The 27420-nt window shown below is 39.4% G+C and overlaps 1 protein-coding gene across 4 annotated transcripts in view; it reads left to right on the forward strand.

Annotated features, from left to right (window-relative positions):
• Positions 1 to 27420, forward strand: part of pdzd2 (PDZ domain containing 2) — a 315666-nt gene that overhangs the window by 218894 nt on the left and 69352 nt on the right. For all 4 annotated transcript variants that reach the window (XM_008118592.3, XM_008118591.3, XM_008118594.3 and 1 more), the window contains one exon: positions 13914 to 14358. In XM_008118592.3, coding sequence (XP_008116799.2) covers positions 13914 to 14358 — 445 coding nt within the window. The remainder of the gene's footprint in view (positions 1 to 13913; positions 14359 to 27420) is intronic.

Genomic DNA, 27420 nt, shown 5'->3' on the forward strand with positions numbered 1-27420 from the left:
TCCATTTTAGATGTGTTGTCGAAGGCTTTCATGGCCGGGATCACAGGGTTGTTGTATGTCTTTCGGGCTGTGTGGCCATGTTCCAGAAGCATTCTCTCCTGACGTTTCGCCCACATCTATGGCAGGCATCCTCAGAGGTTGTGAGGTATGGATAAACTAAGTAAGGAAAGGAAAGAATATATATCTGTGTCCAAGGTGTGGCAAGAGTCCTTTGTCACTGGGAGCCAGCATTAATGTTTCAGTTAATCACCCTAATTAGCATTGGAGATGTTTTGTCCCTTGCCTGGGGGCATCCTTTGTTCAGTCAAGCCTTCATTGTGTTGGTTCCCATCTACTGTTTTGATTTTGGAGTTTTGTAATACTGGTAGCCAGATTTTGTTCATTTTCATGGTTTCTTCCTTTCTGTTAAAGTTGTCCACATGCTTGTGGATTTCAATGGCTTCTCTGTGTAGTCTGACATGATAGTTGTTGGAATGGTCCAGCATTTTTGTGTTCTCAAATAGTATCCTGTGTCCAGGCTGGTTCATCAAATGCTCTGCTATGGCTGATTTCTCTGGTTGAATTAGTCTGCAGTGCCTTTCATGTTCTTTGACTCTTGTTTGGGCGCTGCGTTTGGTGGTCCCTATGTAGACTTGTCCACAGCTGCATGGTATCCGGTAGACTCCTGCAGAAGAGAGAGGATCCCTCTTGTCCTTCGCTGACCGTAGCATTTGTTGGATTTTCTTCGTGGGTCTGTAGATAGTTTGTAGGTTGTGCTTCTTCATCAGCTTCCCTATGCGGTCAGTAGTTCCCTTGATGTATGGTAAGAACACCTTTCCTCTGGGTGGATCTTTGTCTTGACTCTCATGGCTTGTTCTTGCCCTTGCAGCTCTTCTGATGTCTGTGGTGGAGTATCCATTGGCCTGTAGAGCCCAGTTTAGGTGGTTGAGTTCACCTTGGAGGAGGTGAGGTTCGCAGATTCTTTGTGCACGGTCTGTCAGGGCTTTGATTGTGCTCCTTTTTTGACTTGGGTGATGGTTGGAGTTTTTATGAAGGTATCTATCTGTGTGTGTAGGTTTTCTGTAAACTGTGTGGCCCAATTGTTGATTGGGTTTGCGGATGACCAGAACATCTAGAAATGGCAGTTTTCCTTCCTTTTCTTTTTCCATGGTGAATTGGATGTTTGGGTGGATGCTGTTAAATCTGGCTACCAGTATTACAAAACTCCAAAATCAAAACAGTAGATGGGAACCAACACAATGAAGGCTTGACTGAACAAAGGATGCCCCCAGGCAAGGGACAAAACATCTCCAATGCTAATTAGGGTGATTAACTGAAACATTAATGCTGGCTCCCAGTGACAAAGGACTCTTGCCACACCTTGGACACAGATATATATTCTTTCCTTTCCTTACTTAGTTTATCCATACCTCACAACCTCTGAGGATGCCTGCCATAGATGTGGGCGAAACGTCAGGAGAGAATGCTTCTGGAACATGGCCACACAGCCCGAAAGACATACAACAACCCTGCAATCCATTTTAGAGTTCAGTCTGAATTTTAAATGGACATGCAAGATGCTTAAGCAATTTTGGAGATGCAGGTACTGTAATTAGATTAATATCCAGAGTGATGCTACCTATTGCTCCTGACATGGAAACCATCAGCTGTCATGGTGGAGACTGGCAAGACTTGGTCTTTTTACTACAGACATTTCTAGATGAACCTTCTCATTCTGTTTACTTCAGGTGCATGTTGCTGTAAAAAAATGAAATACCTTTCCCTCCTGCATGGATACTGTCTTGAGATCCTTTAAGGAAGAGTGTAAAACAAATATTATAGATATATTTATTTTTGCATAGTAACCTAAGTGTCCCTTCTGTGTTAAATGCTCTTACAGGCTGAATATTTCACATCCTACGTCAGGCCAGCACAACCTGTGGCCCTCCAGGTGTTTGAGTCAATTCCCAGAAGCCAGCTTGTCCAATGGTCAGGAAGTCTAGGAGCTGAAGTCCAAAACACCTGGAGAGCCACAGGTTGTTCAAGCCTGTCCTAAATGCTTGCATTTTCCCTATTTCTGATTTTTTTGGATTTGGAGTACCTTTTTGCAATAGCCTCATGTCTCACACATTTCCTACTTGTGTTATGTATGAGATGCAAGAATGGGAAATGCTGAGGATCTCTGAAATGGCAGGAACCACAACCTCTGCTGTCAGCCACCCACTCCACCTTTAAGGTGGTGGCTGCAGTTTCCCTGCTCATGTATCTCTCAGATCTTTTTGCTCTCTCATTTGGAAGCACCTTGCAGTTCTCCCCAAACTGGTCACCCTATTGGGCAATACATTCATGAAGTCTGGTGCTCCTTTATGATACTGACACCAATAAAGTTACTTAACCTAACACATCCTGCAATGCTCCAGATAATAGGAGAGCCCATTATCCTAGCACAGTGGATCTCAACCTGTGGTTCACCAGGTGTTTTCGCCTACAACTCCCAGAAATGCCAGCCAGTTTACAAGCTGTTAGGATTTCTGAGAGTTGAAGGTCAAAACATCTAGGGACTCATCGGTTGAGATCACTGTCCTATCATGTTCCAGTGGTTGGAGATGATGGGAGTTCAGTAACAATTAGAGACTCCTGTTTGGGAAAGGGCACCCTAAATTTCATTATTGTTATTTAAATATTGGTACTGACAATGAAAGGATTGGATAGATAATTTTACTCAAAAGATTATGACAGATACATAAACTATTTATCCGTATGTGACACATGGATGACATTAAAAGGAGTGACAATTCTTTTTTTGGTAGTGAGGCCAAGGTCTCACTCTCCCCACCCTCCCCTTTTCAACAATTATACCTCAGCAAATGCAGAGTTTGAATATCATGGTCATCTGTGCTTCCAGTCAGTTCTATACAGTTGAGAACACCATGCTATTTCTGACCAGTTGCTTCATCTTGCATCATGAACGTAATGGCTTACATAGCTCTTGTAGGATATCACAACACAGCAATGTTCTTGATGTATAAGCTCAAATATTGCTTTGTTGTATCCCTAAAGCTCACAATCTGCTGGATGTAAACTTTACATAACAATTATGTTTATCTGTAGTTCCTGATTTGGTGATATGCATGTGTGGACATGATAGAAAACAGCATTTCACCCTTGCTAATCTAAGCTTACGTGAAATATGACAGATATAATGCACCTGTTAATGATGAGTAATGAAGATTAGGCAATGGTTCAAGCAAATTGTGACACTGGGTGAAGTCGCAGGACATCATCCATCTGCTGTGTTCAGTCTCAATATAATGGCCATTATTGATTATGTCATTGTGTGATAATGATCCCTTAAAGATGACTCCAAAAAATGGGAGAGGTCAGGAGTGTCAAGAGTTCATGGAACATTGGGCTGGAAGCAACATGATGAAATTCAGCAAAGAAACAAATGTAAACCCCCTGCATTTAACTACAACCTCATGCTTTAACTCAGTTATAGGAGGAGGCAGTGGTACATGTGAAAAGTATCAAGGTGTCTTAGGACTTTTCAGATTTGGGGGGGCTTTGAAAGTCTTGAGAGTTTCCATGATTTTATTTTGTTTGCACCTGCTTATTCATGAGCTTCATCCAGTCTTTTTCTTGGAATATGCAAGGTTTTTTTATCCCTCCCTGTCCCTTGTGTCCTCTCCACTCCCAACTGATTACATTTCACATCCAGTATCATGCAACATTTTAGAAAAATGATTTTCACCCATTTTCCCCAAACCTTTTATTATTCAAGAATTGGAATAACGTTCTAAAATGGCTTAGCAGTATCACACGAGTTAAACATTAGGATCATTTTGTTTTGTTGCTAACGTTCCTCTTTCCATCACTTAATCTCTGTTGAATCTGTGACCTGGAAACAACAGCTGTGTTTACTGACAGCAGTCATCTTTACTGCTTCTGAGATAGTGCAGACATCAGGCAAGTACAGATTTCAAGAAGTACTGAGTTAATTTAAACTGACTTAGGACATGGGAAAGAAAAGGAGTAGATAATGTTGGGAACTCCCAGGAAATACTTCAGAATGGATAAAATGTCATGTAGCTCTCCAAAATAAAATTGGTTTATATTAGTACTTGAACAGGAGAACATCAAGAAATGCCAGGTGCCAAAGGCGACATTTCAGAGGAAGAAACTTGTAAAACTACCTTTGAGTATTCCTTGCTTAAGGAAAAAAACCTATGAAATTCTTGGGGTCACCATAAGTCAACAGGTGACTTGAAGACACACATAGTAACTGCCAGAGATTTTTTCCCTCATCTGGAGGAGTTCTTAATTGATCACAGGTTGAGCATGAGAATACAGTACAATGCGACTGAAAAAGCTGATGCAATGTTTAGTGATGTTAACACAGTGCCAGAAAATGAGATGTAGTCATTCCACACTTATTATATGTTTGTTGCTCCTGCCACATATAGAGTGTCGTGTTCAATACTGGACACCACATTTTAAAAATAATCTGTTATGCAGCCTGCATCTATAGGGTTTACATGTGTTCTCTCAGTCTCATCACAGTTCATAACACTTGATCACTGTGATTTGTCTTGATTTTGGATTCAGAATTTTGTAGCCTTTACAACCTGGCTCATACCCTGCCATGATGCCTTTTTCAGCTCTGTCATCTTCTCCTTTGATATGTGAGCACAAGCCTTTGCTCCAAACACTCTGATATTTCCCATACTTGGTCTTCTATTGTGCCAAAGTGCAAATAGACTTTTCATAGTTGCTTTGGTTGGCAGTCTGTTCTGTAGATTTGTAGCTGTCACCATAGCCTCAATGTTGATTGAATCAAGAAACATACATCTTGCCATTGCTATTAAGGACCTCCATTTTCTTTGGGCTTGTAAGGAGGGAGTTGTGTGGACTTTTTGTCCCTAATAACCCTCCTCAATAATGCTTTCTTAAGTTCAAAAGATGCATCTTCTCTCGCAGGAAGTGGAACTGGTCTTTAGGAATTGGTTTGGTGAGAATGTTTGCACTCATCTCTTTTGATGGACAGGTCCTTCCACAGAGGAGATCTGTTTGTACGATGAGAGATCTGAGAAGCAATTCCAATGAGAAATAATTGAAAGAGCTGGATATGTTTAGTCTGGAGCAAAGATTAAAGAGAGACATTAATACAGTAGAGTCTCACTTATCCAACACTCACTTATCCAACGTTCTGGATTATCCAACGCATTTTTGTAGTCAATGTTTTCAATATATCGTGATTTTTGGGTGCTAAATTCATAAATACAGTAATTACTATGTAGCATTACTGCACATTGAACTACTTTTTCTGTCAAATTTGTTGTATAACATGATGTTTTGGTGCTTAATTTGTAAAATCATAACCTAATCTGATGTTTAATAGGCTTCTCCTTCATCTCTCCTTATTATCCAACATATTCGCTTATCCAACGTTCTGCCGGCCCGTTTACATTGGATAAGTGAGACTCTACTGTACCAATAATGTCAAATACCTGACAGGTTGCCACAAAGAAGATGGAGCAGAGAGGTTTCCTTTCGATCCACAGAACAGAATTGGAACCAATACATGGACCAGATTTCAGCTAAACATTTAGGACAAATTTTCTAAACTTTACCAGCTGTTTGACAACAGAGCCATCTGTTTTGTAGATGGTTGATTCTGCTTTGCTAGAGGTGTTAAAACAGAGGTTGGGCAACCATCTGGCACGGATGCTTTCAGTTGTCTCAACTCTCTAGAAACTGAATGGGACAGAATTTGCAAATTTACTTTCCAGAAATCAATTCATCCTCATCACCCGTTAACAGTGTTTAAAAAAGGAATTACTGCAGGTAGTTCTTGCACTGTTTTAGAAAGGAACGTTTAATTTCCTTTGTTATATTCCTCATGACTTTTATGTCATTTTCAGAGAAAACCCATGAGGTGCTCATTGTCCCCAGTCTGTTTTTGCAGCCACTAAAGGACTCGACTCCATCAGAAATCAGCTCTTGTTTTAGAAAAAATGATTTTTGTGGATCTAAAACAGACAAGGGCAGCCCACAAAGCACAACAAAATTGCCCCTCGCCTCTTAGAAGGCACAGGAGATATTTTGAGTTCAAAATGTGAAGAATCCCTGTCAAATGCTTCTAAAAATGGCCATACTACCTACATAATTTCTTTCTCACATGGTTGTTCTGAAGATAAAATGGAATCCCTCCCTTGAACTGCTTCAACGGACAGGATACAAATGCAATAGGAAAATAAGTATCTGAGTGGATGATGCATTTCCTGAAATGGAGCTATGTGGTTATAGAATATGATGTGGGGATATCAGTGGGAGAAAAATGCTGTGGGAAGCCTTGGAAGATAACCTTCCCGGTTGTGGCATCCCAACTGTAGAACACCCTTCCCTTGGAGGCCCCGTTCACACTGCTAATGCTGGCTTCATTCCAACACCAAGTTAAAACCTTGTGCCTTATTAAAGCTTTGGGGGATCATTGGTTTATTCCAAGCTGTACATGGGTTTCATCTGTTTCAACTTTTAAAAATTGGTTTTAATCTGCTAAATTGTTCAGTATGTTGGTAGCCTGTTTAAATCATTTTTATTGCTTTAAATTTGAAATGGTTTCATACTGTATAATTTGTTATTCTTGAGATCCTCGTATATAGGGTGGGATACAAATATTTTAATGATAAACAAACAAACAAACAAATAAATAGAAGTTTTGTCTACTTAAATTTTGTGTGCCAGACAACTGTTGCAGGCATAGGAGCACTAAAAAGACAGCAACCTTTCCGTGAGAGAGAGAAAAAACTCAGGTGATTGGACTGGATTGTCCTTGTGGTCTCTTCCAAATCTGTGATTTTATGATTCTACATTACCATATTCTTTTAGGCAGAGCTGAATAAAGGGGGTAGACGGATTTATGTCTCTTTCTGATCTACCCCTGCGTATCTACAGATCAAATCTGAACACTTAAGGGTATGAAACTATGTTGTGCTTTCTTTGGACTAGCACATTGAAGGCTCAAGGGAGGCACATTGTCACACATGCATATATTATATTCTGATAAGGCATGGAGTTGAGATCAGATCACCTAATGCCCTACAGAAATCTTGAAATATGTGGGGCATTGTAAAAGATTGAAATACAGGCAGTCCTCGACTTACATTCAACTTACATAAATTCATAGTTAAGAATGGGAGTGAGACAACAGTAAATGAGAGGAAATCTACCCCTAGGAAGGGAAATGCACTCGTGGAAGAGTTACGATGGGAAAAGATGTCTCAACGGAAGCTTTTTCAGCAATCCTTATTTATACAACAAGCTGAATTTTTCAAAATTCAATTATCACAGGGACAGAAGGTGAGGTGAAATCTTCTAAACAGAGGCACAGACAGCAAAACAAATGTCTCAGGAGTTCTAACCCTTCTCTGGGTTAAAATGTACCTGTTGCAACTAACATACAAATTTAACTTAAGAACAAACCTACAGAACCTACCTTGTTTGTAACTTGGGGACTGCCCATAGTAACATCTCTCCACCTGGTGCTGCTAAAAGAAGTACAGTTAGGTTTCCACATTCACCTGACTTAGAGGCACCGGACCCCTGTGAAAGTGAAAAACTATAAAATAATATATATTTTTTAATCAAAGAGAACATTTTCTTAGGAATTTCTATGTTCTCCAGCAAGACTCCATGTCATGGTCAACTTCCATGTCATGGAATCTGACCATTGAATCACACTGGAGGACCCAAAGATTGCTGGAAATCTCTAGGTTCTCCAGCATGACTAGAGAAATTATTCTGAAACCATATGAAGTATCAGCGGCATCATTCTTCCAAGCTTGCTCATTTCTCCAGATATAGCACAGATATCCCAAATTCTGTACTTGATTAGGTCATTTATTTATCAGACTCTTACTGACAGGCCTTTGTTCATTTGAAGCCTGAAGGAAAGTGCTCCAGACCAGCCATTCCAAAGAGAACGAAGCACTCATTTTGGGGAGCTGCCAAAGAAAGTGAGCTTTATTCTCTGGGGATGAGGGAAGTTGCAGTCCAACACATCCAGAGAGTTCTGAGTTGGGGAAAGCTGGCGTAGAAGCGAATAGATTACCAGTATTTAAGAAATATGGTCCTAGTAGCAGTGTATTAATAAGGCCAACTGCAGAAATGTTAGGGCTCTGTGGTATTGTAATTTATTAGGGTGACTCAGAAGTACTGAGAACTGGTTGGTTAAGTGAAATGACTTACCAGCTGCTTAACGTCAAGGATTTTAATTGAATCCACCCTTATCCAATTGAATCCACCCTTTGCCAACTGGAGTGAACATTCCAGTTATACAACAGTGATTGCAGTTTCTGTTTTCAATATCTCAGCTCAACTGAAATCTGGTTAGCAATATAATATTCTTCTCTCTATCCGCTTCCAAAAAAGCTTGAAATATGAAAGCAGCCCTGAAAAATAAATAACTTTCCACCAGAGCCCCGGCCTTCCAAGTCAATAATGAGGGGAACATATACAGAGTTAGAGTCGCATAGCAAATTCCGATATAACCCGGACTGAAATCCTTAAGGTATTTGGATTTTAAACACTGAAAATAAAATACAAAACCCTCCAAATACTCTGAGGCCAGATTCATTGAAAGCTTGGCTGGTTTCAAGTACTTTACAAGCTGCCAAAAGTGGGGTTTGGGGTCCTGTTTAGCTTTCTGGCTGCCAGAACGGAACAGAGACTTTATTGAATCCAGCCGTTATTTGCATGATGCCGCAGCGTTAAGTCTCAGCCTCTGCACTGAGGTAGATTGCATGAAAATCTTTCCCTGGCCTTAAGTGGGAATCCAAAGGATACAAAGGGGACACCTGATTGCAAAAGGATTAGAACAAAGCAATTAGTTATATTTCAAAGCCTGGTTGCCTCCTTCATCATTAATTATACAGCGAGCCCTCCACATTCACTGGAGTTAGAAGCACAGGATCCTCACAAAGGGAAAAAAAACTGTGAATCCAAGAAAAGCACTATGAGAGAAGACCTCTAGAAATCTTTAGATCTTCTAGCATAATGATGTGATCAGCATCCACTAGAACTTGATAATATAAGCCTGCTAGAAAATACTACTACCTTTGAGTAATTGCTGCTAGCATAGACTATTGTACATCACTTTACGCATTCTAACAATTCCTTATGTAGCGTTCTCAGAGGCATGTGTAAATTGGACAAAATTAATGTATTAAACAGAAGTTCAACCTACATATTACTTTTTTACCTCCCCCAAATCTTGATGGAACCTAACTCTCACTCATAGTCCTAACTCATACTCTAATCATCATACAGCAGACGATTTTACTTTTCTGGTTGATGACTCTGATTTGAAATCTGAATGCTTGTGTTGTTGCTACTTATAATAATGATGTGATTTTATATGCTTTTATGGTTTAAACCTGGATTATTTTAATATTAATGTTGTTTAATACTGCTTTAATTTTTGTATAGTTGTATATTTTAAGTTGTATTGAAATGCTTTTAGTTGTGAGCTGCTATGAGTCCCCATATGGAGTGAAAAAGCGGGATATAAATAAACTAAATAAATAAAGGTGATAATGCTAGGATTCATGACAATACAGTATCTTACGCTCTGTTGCACAAACTAAGAAATGGCTTGTTCTTAAACTGAATGAGGGGAATTGACAAGTAAGACAAGCAAGAACAAGCTCTACTATGACTTTCTGGTTCAGAGGCCATTATTAGTGTACATCATGACCACATCTGGGTGAGTGTTCGGAGGGAACAAAATGAAACCCAAAGCAGAAAATCTTGTTTGGTAGCCTTGTTTGGTAGCCTGTAAGGACTGGTTGACACGGTATGAAAAATTTCTAGATATAACTGGCATGGAACTGTACCAAAGGTTGCTAGATGAGAACTATTCCAGGCCATGAGGTTTTGGGGCCAAGACCTAAGAACTAGTGATGTCACAGTGCATAGACTTTGGTGATGTTACAAGATGAAGCCGTTGGTGATGTCATTAAGCATGGTACATTACACATCAACCAGAGAGTATAACATCAAATAGAAAACATCAAGCCCAACAAATGAGCAGAACACACATTTTTCAAAGTCATATTCTTGTTGTAGCCCAGCCTCCATCTGAGCTGTCAGGTGAGCCTGAGGTTGGCCTCATTCAGCCTGTGATTATGCCTGCACCTGCCTTGTCAGAGGTGCAGCCAGAGTTTGTTCCCCCACCTGTCTTGCCAGAGGACTCTGGGTTTGGGCCTGAGATGCAGCCAGAGTTTGTCCCAGTGGATTCTGGGACCAAAGACAGAATGGTTGCAAGCAGGCAGTTTGAATCGCATTCCTCAAAGCAGTCAAGGTCAGATCTCCAGGTGCCAGATGGACATTCTAGTTTGGATGTAGGAACTGATAAGGTGGAGAGGGATAATGAGCTTGACAGGAGGAGAGTGATAACTCAGTTGAGAAAAGAAAAGGACTGTGTTAGAAGTAGATGTTTGCTTTTGAAAAGAAATAATGAGCAACCTTCTCACGGTATGGGACCTTGAATTTCCCATAAGAAGCCTTGCTTTCTCTGACACAGTCAGAGGTGCTAACGTTGCAAATTCAAGAAGGAAGATCTTTGTTTCATGTGTATTTCTGCAGCCTTGTATCTTGATTCAAGTTCCAGCCTTGTTGTGTGTTCCAGCTTGGACTCTGTACCTTGGACTGAATTTGGAGTTTTGTTCCTGCATTCCATTGTACTTTACTGTGTTTCCAGTTTGATTCATGCCTTGGATTAATCCTTGAAATTCTTGTTTGGGCTGTTTGCTATATCTTTTGTGGGACTTGCTTTGATATCCAGTTTGGACTATGGTTTTTGGGTGACTTTCATAGACTCTGGCTTCAAGATTTCCAAGTACTTTGTTCTTGTGGATTTAAACCCATTGTATTGACCCTGAACTTCAATTTGCTATTGCATGCATATAATCTTCAATAAACAACTTGTTTGCTTATATTCTGGGACTCAAGTGTGGTTTTGAGGTGACTACGCTGCCTAGGGGTGCAACAGTTCACTCCTTGAGATTCTTCCTCTTGCTTAGGGACATTATCCAAGTCCTCCACCTCGGGGCTAGGCATACTGAAATTTGAGAACTCTGGCTCAGGTATTTAAAGATGGTGAGCAGTCTCATATAACAATACAACAACTTTTACATGATTGTCATTCCTCCTCTAAGAAAAGATTCATAGTTATGAGCCAGCAGGAGGGAAAGAGTTCTGCCTTTTTCCTATTGTCCAAGTGGGAGCATGAAGGGAAAACAGTAGAACCTGCATACCATACTCTTGGAATAAGTACCTGTAGTTTTATCTACTTGCAAAATATGTCCTCCCTAGTTCCTCCAGCAATAACAGTGAACTCTATTGAAAGGAACTGTGCAATTCTGAAGTCATTCACTTCAACAGGGTTTGCTATTATCTTTGGTTTTCTATTTCTTTAGTAAGTTCAGGAATGCATCCTCCAAGGACACGGGGATCATACTGTAGTCAAGAAAGGATACAGTGGAAATAAAGAAGAAGTGGTGGCTTGTAAGGGGGGGGGGAGGATTTGAAAAGCAAAACCCGTAACTTGTAATGTGTCCCGAAGGCAATGAGGAGTCCTGCTTTCAGAACCATCTGTCTGCTTCATAGCTAAAGAACAGAATAAAGGCTTTATGAAACCCAGGGCCTACTTGCATTAGTTTGTGTAATAGCCTCGAAGTGCCAGATTTTGGTTTCCTAGTCCCCAGAGAGTAGAAGGCAGCACCTGGTGTAAATGTGATGCTGGGCACATAAAAAGGAGAAAACTTACAATAAAGGTTTCCATATGCTCCATGCCACACTGAGGTCACTAGCACCTCTGCCAGGGGAGTTTATTTCTGGGCCAGACTTTCTAATGTGCTAACACTGCATGACTGCTTGCAATTGAACTTGTTTGTTTATTCAGGAAGTTTATATTCCACTTTTCAATCAATTTTTTCTTAAGGTAAGTTATTAAAAGCAGCCTCAAATCCTCTCTCCAACCAAGGTTGCTGGGAGGGGGATCCTTTTGGGTGCTACATCTTCTAGTATTCGTGATTACTGTAATATCTGGGAGTTGTAGTTCTCCTAAAAGCAATATTTCCAATTTCTGGTCAAAGTTCTGGAGCACTATTAGGCAGGTTTGTATTGCTTTATTGCTGAGCACAAGCTCTTTGCAAGGGAGCCAACCTATTCTCTGTCAACACCTTGTTTTCTTTCTGCCTGCTAAGATCTCTGAAGAACTTTATTGCCTGAAGTGATAATGGCTTCTGGCTGACTTATTGTTGTTCAAAGATTTTCATTTGTTTCTTGGTGCTAGCATGTCTCAATCTTTCATAGAAATTGATTGCGTGCATGAACACATCCCTGAAGTTATTCTCAGAACTCTTTTTTTAAAGACCTGGATTACTATCGGGCAAACACATGGAGTGTGCAGTTTGATCTGTGAATGCTGTGTGTGGATAGGGAGAGAGCTGAAAATTCTGCACTCGTTTCAGATTTCCTATGCCGATAATCACAATTCTGTCACAGTAACTGGCTAGGCATATGTCTCTTAAAACCACAGTCTCTTAAGACTGCAATCACATAAATTGAACTGAGATTTTGCACATTATTTTTGTTGGTAAGAACTCAAACTGTTTCACATGGAGTATTGCTGTGAGCTTAGAAAACCTTGCAGCAATTCGGCAAGACAAGTTTATTATAGCCTTATTATAAGTGTCTAATTATAGGGCAACATTTTATTATAAAGCCACTCCTTTATTACAGGCAAAGAGGCTGAAATTGAAAGACCAACAGACCAACAGGTCATGCCTGGATATGAGAAATTTGCAATCTTCTCTTGCATCCTTTTGGCATATTGACTTTGTTATGCTTGATTCAAAAGCATTTCAGTATGGTTTCATCTGACTAGTTGTCTCAGGGCTGGAAGAAGCCTGGTTTGCTACCAGTTTCATCTTCTAAAATACTCAAAATTTTTGTGCACATTCCATATCAACACATCATTGCTGCCAATTTGTATAACATTGCAATGCAGATGTTATTCTGATCTTACATGTAGAAGATCAAGATTAAGGGTTCGTAGAGAGTCGATATGTTCCTATATCCATAGGAGTAGCAATGGACAGTGTCTATCGTTGGCTTATATGCTTTTTGAATTTTTAACTGGTCTTATATGTAGAAGATCAAGATTAAGGGTTCCTGGAGAGAGGATATGTTCCTATATCCATAGGAGTAGCAATGGATAGTGTGTATCATTGGCTTATATGCTTTTTGAATTTTTTAACTGATCTTATATATAGAAGATCAAGATTAAGGGTTCCTGGAGAGAGGATATATTCCTATATCCATAGGAGTAGCAATGGATAGTGTCTATCCTTGGCTTATATGCTTTTTGAATTTTTTAACTGATCTTATATGTAGAAGATCAAGATTAAGGGTTCCTGGAGAGAGGATATGTTCCTATATCCATAGGAGTAGCAATGGATAGTGTCTATCTTTGGCTTATATGCTTTTTGAATTTTTTAACAGATTATATTTGTGGGTGGACAGGGAGGGACAAAGCTAGCAAACAATATTGCATTCTTGCCAACCTTGCTAACCATCTCAACGTGATAGTAACTAAACTGTTGGAAAAATTTCCTTTTTTTATGTGAATGACTTTCCATTCCAAATGAAGAAGACTGTAATGCAGAATATGGAGTCAAGATGTTGCAAAATTATTTCACACGAGGAACAAGAGAGCATGGGAAACCCACCAGAGTTATGCAGAAATGTCAACCTGTCAAGTTCCAGAGCTCTTGACATGAACTCGTGTGCCTTTGCCAATTTTATCACCAGTGCTAGCCTTTCATGATGGTTTGTTGTTAAGCTCTGCCTCTCTTTCTTTTTACTCACAGCTACCTTGCTGATCAGTGCTGGAATGGCGGCTTCATCTACCTGATCATGTTGCGTCGCATTAAGCGCAAGGCCCCGCTTCCTCCAGCCAATGGCAACAACAGCAACAGCAGCAGCAGCAGTGAGCCCAAGGCCAGGCCTACCTCAGAGCCCAGTGGGAAATCCGCCCAGAATGGGAAAAGGACTAGAAAGTTTGGCGTCATCACTAGGACCTCTCCCAGCAGCAAGGAAAGCAAAGGCAGTAAAGGCAGCCCAAAAACAGAGCCTGAAAATGGACACTGCACCCTCATGGACACCGACCGCTTGCATCCGGACAGATCCAAAATGGAAAGCAGAGGAGATGATCTCCTTCAGAAAATGGACTCTCCTTTTCTGGCAGGACAATATCGCTCTCGCCTTTCAGATGGAGGGATTCTAGACCTCAACTCCAGTGAATTGTCCCTTCAGGTAATGAGCTGTTTCATTTCTATTGTTTTGCTAGGTTGCTTTGCCTACATATCTTTTAAGCAAAAAGGGAAACTTCCCCATCTTCAAATAAAAAGCAGTTTTCCTGGAGAATTTAACATTCTCCGAAGTGTAAGATAGGCATCACGAACCTGATGCTCTTCAGATGGGTTGGATTCCAGCCATTTCACATGGCCATGGACTGGGAATGGTAGGAGCTGTATTCTAATGCACCTAGGTTCTTCCAGACATTGGAAAAGGCTGTTTTGATAGAACTGGGCATGTTTCAGGCTTACCGTATATACTCGAGTATAAGTCAAGTTTTTCAGCCTTTTTAGGCTGAAAAAGCCTCCCTCAGCTTATCATCTAGTGAGGCTCCTGACCGGCTTATATTCAGGTCGGCTTATTTTCAAGTAAATAGGTAATCAGAGTTGGACAGTCTTATCTTAAATTACAGTTTTATGTAAATATTGAAAAATATTTAACCTACTGATGCGTCAATTAATGTAATTTTATTGGTACAGTAGAGTCTCACTTATCCAAGCCTCGCTTATCCAAGTTTCTGAATTATCCAAGCCATTTTTGTAGTCAATGTTTTCAATATATCATGATATTTTGGTGCTAAATTCGTAAATACAGTAATTACAACATAATATTCCTGCATATTGAACTGCTTTTTCTGTCAAATTTGTTGTAAAATATGATGTTTTGGTGCTTAATTTGTAAAATCATAACCTAATTTGATGTTTAATAGGCTTTTCCTTAATCTCTCCTTATTATCCAAGCTTCTGCCGGCCCATTTAGCTTGAATAAGTGAGACTCTACTGTATCTATTTTTATTTTTTGAAATTTACCAGCACTTGCTGTATTTCCCACCCTCATCCTATACTTGAGTCAGTAAGTTTTCCCAGTTTTTGTGGTAAAATTAGGTCCCTCTGCTTATATTCAGGTGGCTTATACTCAAGTATATACGGCACCTTGTTTCTTTATTTGAATCTAACCTATACCAATGAGAGTCTTATGCCAGACATATACTTTGAATTGAAAGTTTTCTAAGCCCAGGAATTTGTTTTGGGAACCAGAAAAAGCTGATTAAATCTCATTTATTTGTTTATTTATTTGTTACACCATTTCTACCCCCGTCCTTCTCACCCCTCAGGGGACTCAAAGCGGCTTACAACATGAACATATACATCAAAACAATTTATATCACGTTTAAAAATCCATTTAAATTAAAAATTACATTAAAATTGAGAGCTTACATTAAAAAACCTACATAGTTATACATATAAATATACATCCAGGCACATTTCAAGTCCAAGTGGGGACAATCAGTGAGTCGTATAATTATCGTATCTCATTTCTACTGCTACTCTTGTTCAAAGGCCTGGTCCCATAATCACGTTTTCGTTCTTTTTCGGAAAGACAGGAGGTAGGGACACTTCCATACAGAAAACCACCCTACCATGCCTATACCCTCCAAATGTTCCAATTTACAAGTACAGTGCCAGGTAATCCTTTCTCAGTTGCTTTTAAAATATCTCAGTTTTTTTCTTCTCCTCCCATATTACTTTGGTTTCCTTTAGTTGCCATAATGTGAAATTAAAAGTAATTTGCATTCATTTAACTTAACACGAGGGAAAGGAGAAGATAAGGCAGAGCTTTCACTTTTCCAATACAGTAGAGTCTCACTTATCCAACATAAATGGGCCAGTAGAATGTTGGATAAGCGAATATGTTGGATAATAAGGAGAGATTAAGAAAAAGCCTATTAAACATCAAAATAGGTTATGATTTTACAAATTAAGCACCAAAACATCATGTTATACAACAAATTTGACAGAAAAAGTAGTTCAATACACAGTAATGTTATGTTGTAATTACTGTATTTACTAATTTAGCACCAAAATATCAGAATGTATTGAAAACATTGACTACAAAAATGCATTGGATAATCCAGAACTTTGGATAAGCGAGTGTTGGATAAGTGAGACTCTACTGTATGTTCATTTTTCCTGGCTTTCCTAAAGTCTGTACAAACATATCATGATTAAAATGATCATTTTGTATGTTTTCCCTCTTTCGTACTTTTTACACTCTTTTTGCCTGTCCACACCATCTTAAACGTGTTCTAGCATTGCTTGGGTACACATTTCCCAGTTTTCATGTGTGAAATGTCAAGAATGTATGCCAAACCCTCAAGCTTTGTCCATTTTAGCAACAAAGATTATGTTAGTGCATGTGTTAAATTTATTGTTAAAGGAAAAGGAGATGTCAGTGGGGGGTTAATTCCAGCAGATGGAAGCTGCTCTTCTCTTCCTCAGAGGCGAAAGCAATGGCTGTTGGAACGTGGAAGGAGGGCCTTTCACCAGCTGTCATGCCAAGGCATGGTGGAGTTGTGCCTGGTGGTTCTGTCCTTGCCCAGAGGCCACAGTAATTGTATTTGAAACATGAAGATCTCCTGTGGGCAGCTGGGTCAATCATGATGGAGTTGTGTCTGACTGCTCATATCTCCCTCAGAGGCCAGAGCAATCGAGCTTGAATATGGAGTCAGTTGTGTATCAGAAATTCTTGTACATTTGTAGCAAATCATCCAGAAATTTACAAGTAGATTCACATATATCTTCTTATTCCCTTTGAAGCAAGGCTTACTGTGTAATTGTTTTCCTCCTGTCAACCACAAAAAAAGCTAAACTTTGCAGAGTAGGCAGAACTCTTGGCTGGTACTCACCTGCATTTCTTTGGTAAGGCTTAATGAAAGACAACACATGACATAATGCTATTTTACTCAAGAGCCACTCCTCCCACTTGATTTAATTTGGTTGATGCTTAGTGGAATCAGGGCAACTTTGAATATCATGCAGACATTTACTGTATGTCACTGGAGAGATTCAGATGTGCTTTATTTTGTGAATTAATTGATGTAATTAATTACATGCTTTTAAGCTTGAATAATGTATTTTATGGATTACTGTTAATGGTTTTTTAAATTTGTTGTTGTTTTTAATTGATTTTGTGTGGCATTGAATTTTGCCGGTTGTTGTAAGCCGCCCTGAGTCCCCCTCGGGTGAGAAGGGCGGGGTAGAAATGTTGTAAATAAACAAATGAATTAATTAATGCTGGAAGGATTATACTAGTAATTTGATAGTTCTTAGAAACTCATTTGGTGGCCTTGTGCAAGTCACATTCTTTCAGCCTCAAAGGAAGGCAATGGCAAACCACTTGTAGTCCAAAATGATAACTTTTACTATTCAAAAAACATTATTTTCCCAAGCTTACCTATCACCTGCTGCCAAATTGTGAGCACATGTAGAGTAGGAAAGGGGAAAATAAAACAAAAATCCCTCTTCGTAGCTACACTGCAGAAACTAGGAATACCTATGTATCACCCGGTGCTTCACATTTTGTCTGTTCAATTTAGAGGTATTTGCACATGTCCAGATTTTTATTGGTGCTCTGACTTCACACTGTTTTTCCCATTAGCGCCCTCAGCGAAAGCCAGTGGAATTTATTTGTTTTCCATGCATTAAAAATTGGGGATAGTGGGGGGGACCTGTTAGGGACATGAAGCCTGGTGGGTTGCGATGATTAAAGGGCTGCAGAATGCAGAGGCATGGTGTTGGCCTCGCAGATGATGAGCCACAAACCCTGTTCTTCCTGCTTGTGAACAAAATGAGCTCCAGGGAACTATCTTGTATCAGCAGCCTAGCTGCTGACATAATTTCCTTGGCAAAGCCAAGTTTAAACATTCTCCTGGTCCATTGCAAGCACCTGAACTAATGCAATCACCCTTTGTTTTTAAAGCCATCTGGAAACAGCACCAGCTGGACTGAGCTTTTTATCTTTCTTTCTTCTTTTTCAAACTGCATTCCTTTGCTGAGTTTACCCTTCTTTTCCCTCCCTTGAACCCACACTGAACCAAGACTTTCAGCAGCTGGGCCCTGAAAACTTGGGATTTTTCCTCTTTACACAATTACATCTGTTTTGTACCACTTGTCCTGGCACCATCCCATGCAGTTCTGGGACTTATAGTTTTATGAGATACTTAAAATTAATTGTTTTATATGATGTGTTTAAATTGGGTTATTTCAAATTAGTATATGTTGTTTTAGTTGATTATATATTTGTGTGTCGATGTATATGTATTGATGTTTTTAAACTTTGTATGCCCTTTTGAGTCCTACCCATGGGAGAAAGGCAGGATAGAAATGAAATAATAATAATAATAATAATAATAATAATAATAATAATAATAATAATAATCTGCCAGAGATTCAGATAATGCAATAGTGCAATAAATAATTCCAAGCCCCTCACCAGACTGCAGCTCCCAGGATTCCTTAGGATGGATCTCTAGTTTGGTAGCATGACACAGATGTAATTCTGGTGTATGGATAATACCAATAATAAGTGAGTTATATTCAACTCTGAATTATGTGATGTCAACTAAAGATGTGTATGCATGAGTGGGCGATAGCGCACCTCCATTTCTCTCCTGTTTCTCTTGTGTATAATGGAATCATAGTTGCCACACTTCAGGGCGCCGGGCTTTTTATTTGATTAGTTTCTATTTCTTCCAAATAACTCAATGCCCCATCCTAATTTATTTCCACAGTAACCTTTTTGAGAGATCTGAAAAAGTGTGATGATAGGAGATTAACCAGGGATGTCCCCAAATTGAGACAGTCAGAGCAAGTGTTAAGATGAGATATGGTCATGGGTTAACAGTACCAGTAAGTCTGCCTGCTGCCAATCATTCTAGTCCTGCACTTTTTTCTGTAAACCAGTCTGCCCAAGTGGTTCTCTTATTCATCAGTTTCCCTTAGGAGCTTACCTACCCTTTTACAAAAAAAAGAATGGAATCTACTCATTTTGAAACATAGTTTTTCCTGTTTCACATTCCTGGAAACTCTGAGAGTAATCTACTCAAAGTGGAGCTGACTGGAGATAGAAGAAGAGATAGTAGTATATGTAGGTCGAATTCTCGATTCACTTCTTTACTTTGTGCGATTTCTTAGAAGTTAACAACGGTGTCCTTACCTCATTGGAGTTCTTTGTGAATGAGATGTCAGTCTTATGATACAAATTCAAGCCACTGCCATTGTCATATATACAGAAAGTGAAACTACTTGCATAATGGACCATTATGCTAGCTAGGATCTGACTTAGCTTTCCACACCTGAGGAATAATGGGGAGGTCGGTTATACATTCGGATAAGAATCTCTATTAGAATGACAGTGGGATTCTGAGCAATGCCAGAAAATGAGATTGACACATCTTTCTTATTTATCAGTGCATGCTTCATGCTTCACTTAGGTGCACATTAAAAATAGAAGGGCGAAGAAGCCCTTTGCATGTGTTGATGTGTGATTGCTCAGAGAATCCCACAATAGGTCTCAATTGTTGTATTCATTTCCATCTTTAAAATAACAGTTTTAGAAAAGGGAACATCTGTCACTGAGAATGAAGACTGTCCCAGGACTGAGTGTTCCTTTCTAGGATTGGTGCAAGGCTATGAACCCTTGTGCCATCTCTGTACATTGGATACTCTGGTCCTGAACAGCTGAGAAATTCATTTAATGATGAAATCCATACATTCACATTAATTATCTGGATAATTACAGAGTCATCCCAGAAATCTGACGGTTTAAAATTGGGCAATTATTTATCTCATAACCTTAAGAGTTAATGTGTTATCTCATAACCTAAAGAGTTAATGCAAGTGAGGAACAAATTCCTCACTTGCCTTGCAGATAATTTTATGGTCCAGAAGGTAGAAGAGGCAACAAGGGGATCAGCAACTCTTGATCTAATCTTAACAAATGTGGAAGACCTGATCAATACAGTTGAAGTGGTTGGATCCTTAGGGGCAAGTGACCATGTGCTCCTGCAGTTTGCAATACAAAGGAATGCTGAAACTAAGACAAGTCAAACACGCATTCTGGACTTTAAGAGAGCTGACTTCCAAAAAATGAAGGAATTACTGAGTGGCATTCCATGGACGCCGATATTAAAAAACAAGGGAGTTAAGGATGGATGGGAGTTATTCAAAAGTGAAATACTCAAGGCGCAAATGCAAACAGTGCCAACAAAGAAGAAAAATAAGACAAGTGCAAAGAAGCCAGAATGGATGTCCAAAGAACTTCTAACTGAGCTAAAGCTCAAAAGTGACATGCACAAGAAGTGGAAAAGGGGAGAAATCACCAAAGAAGAATTCAAACGTATAGCCAACACCTGTAGGGAAAAGGTTCGCAAGGCTAAAGCGCAAAATGAGCTCAGGCTTGCCAGGGACATAAAAAACAACAAAAAAGGCTTTTTTGCTTACGTTGGTAGAAAAAGGAAGAAAAAGGAGGCGATAGGGCCATTGCAAGGAGAAGATGGGGTGATGGCGACAGGGGACAGGGAAAAGGCAGAACTACTTAATGCCTTCTTTGCCTTGGTCTTCTCACAAAAAGAAAGCCATCTTCAACCTCAGCAACATGGAATGGACGAAGGATTGGGGGAAATCCAACCCCAAATAGGGAAACAAGTTGTCCAGGAACACCTGGCCACTCTAAACGAATTCAAGTCCCCAGGGCCAGATCAGCTACATCCAAGAGTACTGAAGGAACTAGCGGAAGTTATTTCAGAACCACTGGCAATTATCTTCGAGAGTTCTTGGAGAACGGGAGAAGTCCCAGCAGATTGGAGGAGGGCGAATGTGGTCCCTATCTTCAAGAAGGGAAAAAAGAACGACCCAAACAATTACCGTCCGGTCAGCCTCACATCAATACCAGGCAAAATTCTGGAAAAGATCATTAAGGAAGTGGTCTGCGAACACTTAGAAACAAATGCGGTCATTGCTAATAGTCAACACGGATTTACCAAAAACAAGTCATGCCAGACTAATCTGATCTCTTTTTTCGATAGAGTTACGAGTTGGGTCGATACAGGGAATGCTGTGGATGTAGCGTACCTGGATTTCAGTAAGGCCTTCGACAAAGTCCCCCACGACCTTCTGGCAAACAAACTAGTAAAATGTGGGCTAGACAAAACTACGGTTAGGTGGATCTGTAATTGGCTAAGCGAACGAACCCAAAGGGTGCTCACCAATGCGTCGTCTTCATCATGGAAAGAAGTGACAAGTGGAGTGCCGCAGGGCTCTGTCCTGGGCCCGGTTCTGTTCAACATCTTTATTAACGACTTAGACGAAGGGTTAGAAGGCACGATCATCAAGTTTGCAGACGACACAAAACTGGGAGGGATAGCTAACACTCCAGAAGACAGGAGCAGAATTCAAAACGATCTTGACAGACTAGAGAGATGGGCCAAAACTAACAAAATGAAGTTCAACAGGGACAAATGCAAGATACTTCACTTCGGCAGAAAAAATGGAAATCAAAGATACAGAATGGGGGACGCCTGGCTTGACAGCAGTGTGTGCGAAAAAGACCTTGGAGTCCTTGTGGACAACAAGTTAAACATGAGCCAACAATGTGATGCGGCTGCTAAAAAAGCCAATGGGATTCTGGCCTGCATCAATAGGGGAATAGTGTCTAGATCCAGGGAAGTTATGCTCCCCCTCTATTCTGCCTTGGTCAGACCACACCTGGAATACTGTGTCCAATTTTGGGCATCACAGTTGAAGGGAGATGTTGACAAGCTGGAAAGCGTCCAGAGGAGGGCGACTAAAATGATTAAGGGTCTGGAGAACAAGCCCTATGAGGAGCGGCTTAAAGAGCTGGGCATGTTTAGCCTGCAGAAGAGAGGGGAAGTCATAGGGAGGAGGGAGCAAGCTTGTTTTCTGCTGCCCTGCAGACTAGGACACGGAACAATGGCTTCAAACTACAGGAAAGGAGATTCCACCTGAACATCAGGAAGAACTTCCTCACTGTGAGGGCTGTTCGACAGTGGAACTCTCTCCCCGGGGCCGTGGTGGAGGCTCCTTCTTTGGAGGCTTTTAAGCAGAGGCTGGATGGCCATCTGTCGGGGGTGCTTTGAATGCGATTTCCTGCTTCTTAGCAGGGGGTTGGACTGGATGGCCCATGTGGTCTCTTCCAACTCTACTATTCTATGATTCTATGATTCTATGATTCTAATGTGATGCAGTGGTTTATGTGTTGGACTAAAACCTTGAAGATTGGAATCCTTCTTTGTGCAAGTCACAGTTTTTCTACTTCACAGGCAAACTCTCTCTGAACAAATATTGCCAAGAAAACCCCATTATTGGGTTGCCTTAGGATTGCTGTAGGTCGGAAAGCATTTGAAAGGCATACAAAACCAACCATAAACTACAGTTAATCTTAATTATGATTTACTGAAAGGAGACAGATCTATAAACCATGGATTGAAGTTGTCTTGTTCCAAATAAATTAGATGATTCCTCATTACTTCTTCTCATGTAGGGAAAGTGCCTTGAAATAAACTGGAAACCAATTACATTACAAATGTGGGCGCTTCCCTGTGACCTTATTTAAAATATTCATGCCAAGACATCCTTTTTCAGTACTGACATCAAGAGCAGAGGAAGTCTGAGTGAGGGTGTTGTCTTAAACAGAAAAGGTAAAATAAAATCTACAATTGCTTTCATGATAAATAGGATTCTTCCTTCTTGGATGAATACACATATGGTTCCCAGATGGTGTCTCATCCAGGTCATTTACAAGGTCAGACCTGCTTTGCTTCAGCAATAGGACAGCATCGCATACCTCTAGGCCACTCGCTGTCTGATACTTATACGGCTGCTCCGTCTCTTTCCTGTGCCCCTGGCAGGGACAAGCTAATCATAACACAATGTGAAACATCATAGCTAAATATGTGCCATTTAATCACTTGTTTGTGGTTGAAAATGCACTACTGTTGTCAAAGGAATATTCATTCATGAACATTAAAACATGCATGTGTTTTTTTTTTCAAGAGACATAATATTGTAGCCAGTGAATCCAATTTTTCTTAAATTTGCCCCTCTAAAATTGTTTGCTGTTTTAACAGTAAATCAATTTCTAAGGACTTCCTTAGGTTCACAAGACAATAAAGGTTTGGCTCATAATATTTGCTTTTTCAGCTGCAACACCTACAAATTAAAGGCTTTATTACAGGCTTACAGTGATTCCTTTTAGATGTCAAGTTATTTTATGCTTATTCCCATTATATAGTCCCTCTTTCTGAACATACAGTAGTGTCTCACTTATCCAAGCTAAACGGGCCGGCAGAAGCTTGGATAAGCAAATATCTTGGATAATAAGGAGAGATTAAGGAAAAGCCTATTAAACATCAAATTAGGTTATGATTTTACAAATTAAGCACCAAAACATCATGTTATATAACAAATTTGACAGAAAAAGTAGTTCAATACACAGTAATGCTATGTTGTAATTACTGTATTTACGAATTTAGCACCAAAATATCATGATATATTGAAAACATTGACTACAAAAATGGCTTGGATAATCCAGAACGTTGGATAAGCGAAGCTTGGATAAGTGAGACTCTACTGTATGCACTTCTCATTACTGTTTTGTCTTTTGACACAATTGTAAGAATAAATAAGTACACTTTGAATTTGGTTTTCTATTAATCATAACTTAGTGTTGCCGTAAACTGGTTAATCTTAACTACAATTTACTGAAATGATTTATAGTATGATGTCCAATGGCTATGGTTTGAAACTGACTTGTTTCAGAGAAACAGTAATTAAAATTAAATATACATTGTTGGTTTTGGACATGGCAAACCATGATGAATAAAATATGGAAATTGAAGTTTCCAAACTTCTCCTTGTGACTGCACCAAAGGAAAGGAGAAGGGAGCAAATATGTGAACTTATGGGGAGGCTAGGCCTGCTTATGCCAAAATGAATTATGGTTTATCATGAAATCCAAATGAAGCCTAATAAATACAATCAGTTTTTAAAAGATGTAGAAAAATAGTTTGATTTTTATGATCATCTGGAAACAACTTACTTGTTTCTGAATATTATCAGAAGGAAGACAGAGCTCCTTCCAAAAATGTCATGTTAATTTTAACTTTTCTCCTTTGTAATCTTTGTAGTCTATAGCTTACTTCATGAGCTGAATGGTGTCTGTTGGCTGCCATGTAAGTGGGTCAATAAATCCACTTTTTTTTAGATTCCATTCTTTATTGGTGCCATCCAAGATGCTAAACATATTTTAGAAGTTTAACATCTTGGATACCTCCAGTAAAGTTTAAACTGTAATCCAGAGTCAGTTCACTGCCCACTGCCACCACTAGATGAGATAGTAAGCATTCATTGTCTTTATCAGCCACATTTTAATATATATTGCAATTTTATTCCTGCCTCATAAATGAAGGCATTTTCAAGGTGACTTAACAAAATAGTAAAATGAACAAATATACACCCTTATGAGCTCCATGCTATATACATTTTACACTTGTATTAAGCTAACCTGATTAAGTTTCTAAATAGCAAATGAAAGGTTGTGTTTTTGTTCAAGTTCTGATTGTGGAAGAAGTGGTCAATGATGGAACTTTGTGGTTAGCAAATCAAGAGTTTGAATGGTCCTGCCTTGGGAAAAGGCAAAAGCCAGGCTTTTCCTGCTTATTGCTGGCCAGGCATAAGCCTTTCAGCAGCTGCATCACACCCTTGTAATTCAATATGTAGATGGGGTCCAAAGATAGACATGTACTTCTGATGGTCCCCGGTTTCCCGACATTGGCAGATAGCTCCTGTGAGCAGCATGAAATTAACAAATGTTATTCTCACTTGGGCTCTGTTTTATAACATAGATAACCCATTTTCACACATAATGAGACAGAAAATGATATTCCTGCCACTTTGAACACAATTTAATTGTTCTAGTAGCATAGGCGGATGGAAATTTATGCTCCTTTCAAATGCAAATTTCAGCCAGATCTCTTCATGCGATTTGGATAGATGGCCAAAAGAAAGGGTGGGGGTGATCAACCCAAAGTTAAGACCTATTATATGACTATTATATGCCTTATGCAGAATTGTGGCACTGATTATTTTAATTTAGTATTATCTGTGCTGAATAGCTGCTACTTTCCAAGATCCTTAAACACTTGTGATGCTACAGGCTAGACTTGGAACTTTGTGTACAATAACTGTGTGCTTTATGGCCCCTGAGTGGGAGAATTTGAGCAGAACTGCAAGTTATAGGAAATGCACAGCTGTTGCCTAAATACTGTGAGCCAGTTTGGGTAAATGTTTCCTCAGCACATGCAACCCATTTACTCTTCCCTTGGTCATAAGCCACAGTTAAATAAATTGACTATTGTTTCAATTTCATCAAGACAAGTAATAATGATTATCAGTTTTGGAAGAAGCCAGGATATTAAGCCAACTTCAGGTTATCCTGGTTTAACCTCCTGGTTCATTCTAAGCCTATTAATCACAGAGTTTTTGTAGTTTGGATTAAAGAGGAAACTATGGCCAATTGAAGACTTCCATATTTGTTTGTTTTACAAAATGTATGTGGACAAAGGACTCATTCTCAGATCATCAAAATGTGGGGGTTTTCTTCTCTCACAACCAAGGAAAATTCATGTCATCATCACATTTATAATTTCTCTTCACTAGGGATGAAGAAATTTAGAGAATTTCCACACAGTAGCATCCACTGTTTTATTATATGTTCAAAGGGAGAAAGCTGGACATGAGAGTTACTGTTTTCATTGTCTGCCTAGTCTAGAAAATATGCCATTTCCCCATTTATACCTTCTTACATTTCACAGAAGAAAACTCATGTGGTCAAGGAACTTCAGAGTATGGTCAAGATGGCAAATGTTATAAGAAGTTTTGAAAAGTTATAAAAGATTCCCAATAATTTAACAATGAAACATTATGTTGGTTATGGTTCATTTAAGTTGTATTTTTGGTGAATTTATTTGGTATTAAGTTTACAGTTAGATTGTTTGTATATTATCTGATGTATTTTCTTTTGATGTAATTTGTTTATATGTTCTTTGTAGGCATTGAATGTTTGCCATATGTGTTGCAAACTGCCCTGAGTCTCTTTGGGGATGATAGGGCTGTCTACAAATAAATTATTATTAATAATATTATTTTATTATGACACAGCAAACAAGATAGATATGCTGGATTTCATATCAAAAAATCACAAGTCGAACACTTCCCAAGTGTTCTAGGACTGTGTGATGTATTTTTGGACTATGCGCGCAGATCCCAGCAGGGTGGCCTTTTGCAGTTGGCAGATCGTGATTTTGTCAATGTCTGTTGTTTCCAAATGCCAGCTGAGATCTTTTGGCACGGCACCCAGTGTTCCCATCACCACCGGGACCACCTGTGCTGGTTTCTGCCAGAGTCTTTGAAGTTCAATCTTGAGGTCCTGATAGCAGCTGAGTTTTTCCTGTTGTTTTTCGTCAATGCGACTGTCACCTGGGATGGCAACATCAATGATCCAAACCTTTTTCTTTTCCACAACTGTGATGTCTGGTGTATTGTGTTCCAGAACTTTGTCAGTCTGGATTCGGAAGTCCCATAGTATCTTTGCGTGCTCATTTTCCAATACTTATCATTAATATTAAAAGTAAACATAGAAAAGTTAAGTACAGACCTTGTAGAATTTTGCCAAGGATCTAGATTCCAATATAACATCTGTCCACTTTTGTTTCACCCTGCCTTTCTAGTTTAAAGGGTCAAAGTGACTTACAAAAATGTGGTTCAGCTAAGTCAGAGACTTTCAAATACATGTCATGTTTATATTACACTGCAACAACTATGAAGGAAGTAATTTAGAAGGCACTTATTTTCCACTTAACTTGGAATAATGAGGCAGCATATTCACTTAGTAGCAACTCTTGCTAAACAGTTTATGGTACTTAATGCAGAACTCTTGACCTTGTATAAAGTTGTTATATATTAGCAAATTCAGTAAAGTCATATAAAGATGAGCTATAGTAGTACTCTTCAAATGCTGGAAGGCTGGCAGAGAGAATAGGGGAAAGACTTGCTCTCTGTTGTCACAAAGGGAAAGATTTGAACTGATGTACTTGAGATAGAGACGGGTAAATATGGACTGAATATCTGGAGTGAAGTAAGAACAGTTTCACAATGGGATCAA

This window comes from Anolis carolinensis, chromosome 2 (genome assembly GCF_035594765.1).
Source record: "Anolis carolinensis isolate JA03-04 chromosome 2, rAnoCar3.1.pri, whole genome shotgun sequence".
Lineage (NCBI taxonomy): Eukaryota > Metazoa > Chordata > Lepidosauria > Squamata > Dactyloidae > Anolis > Anolis carolinensis.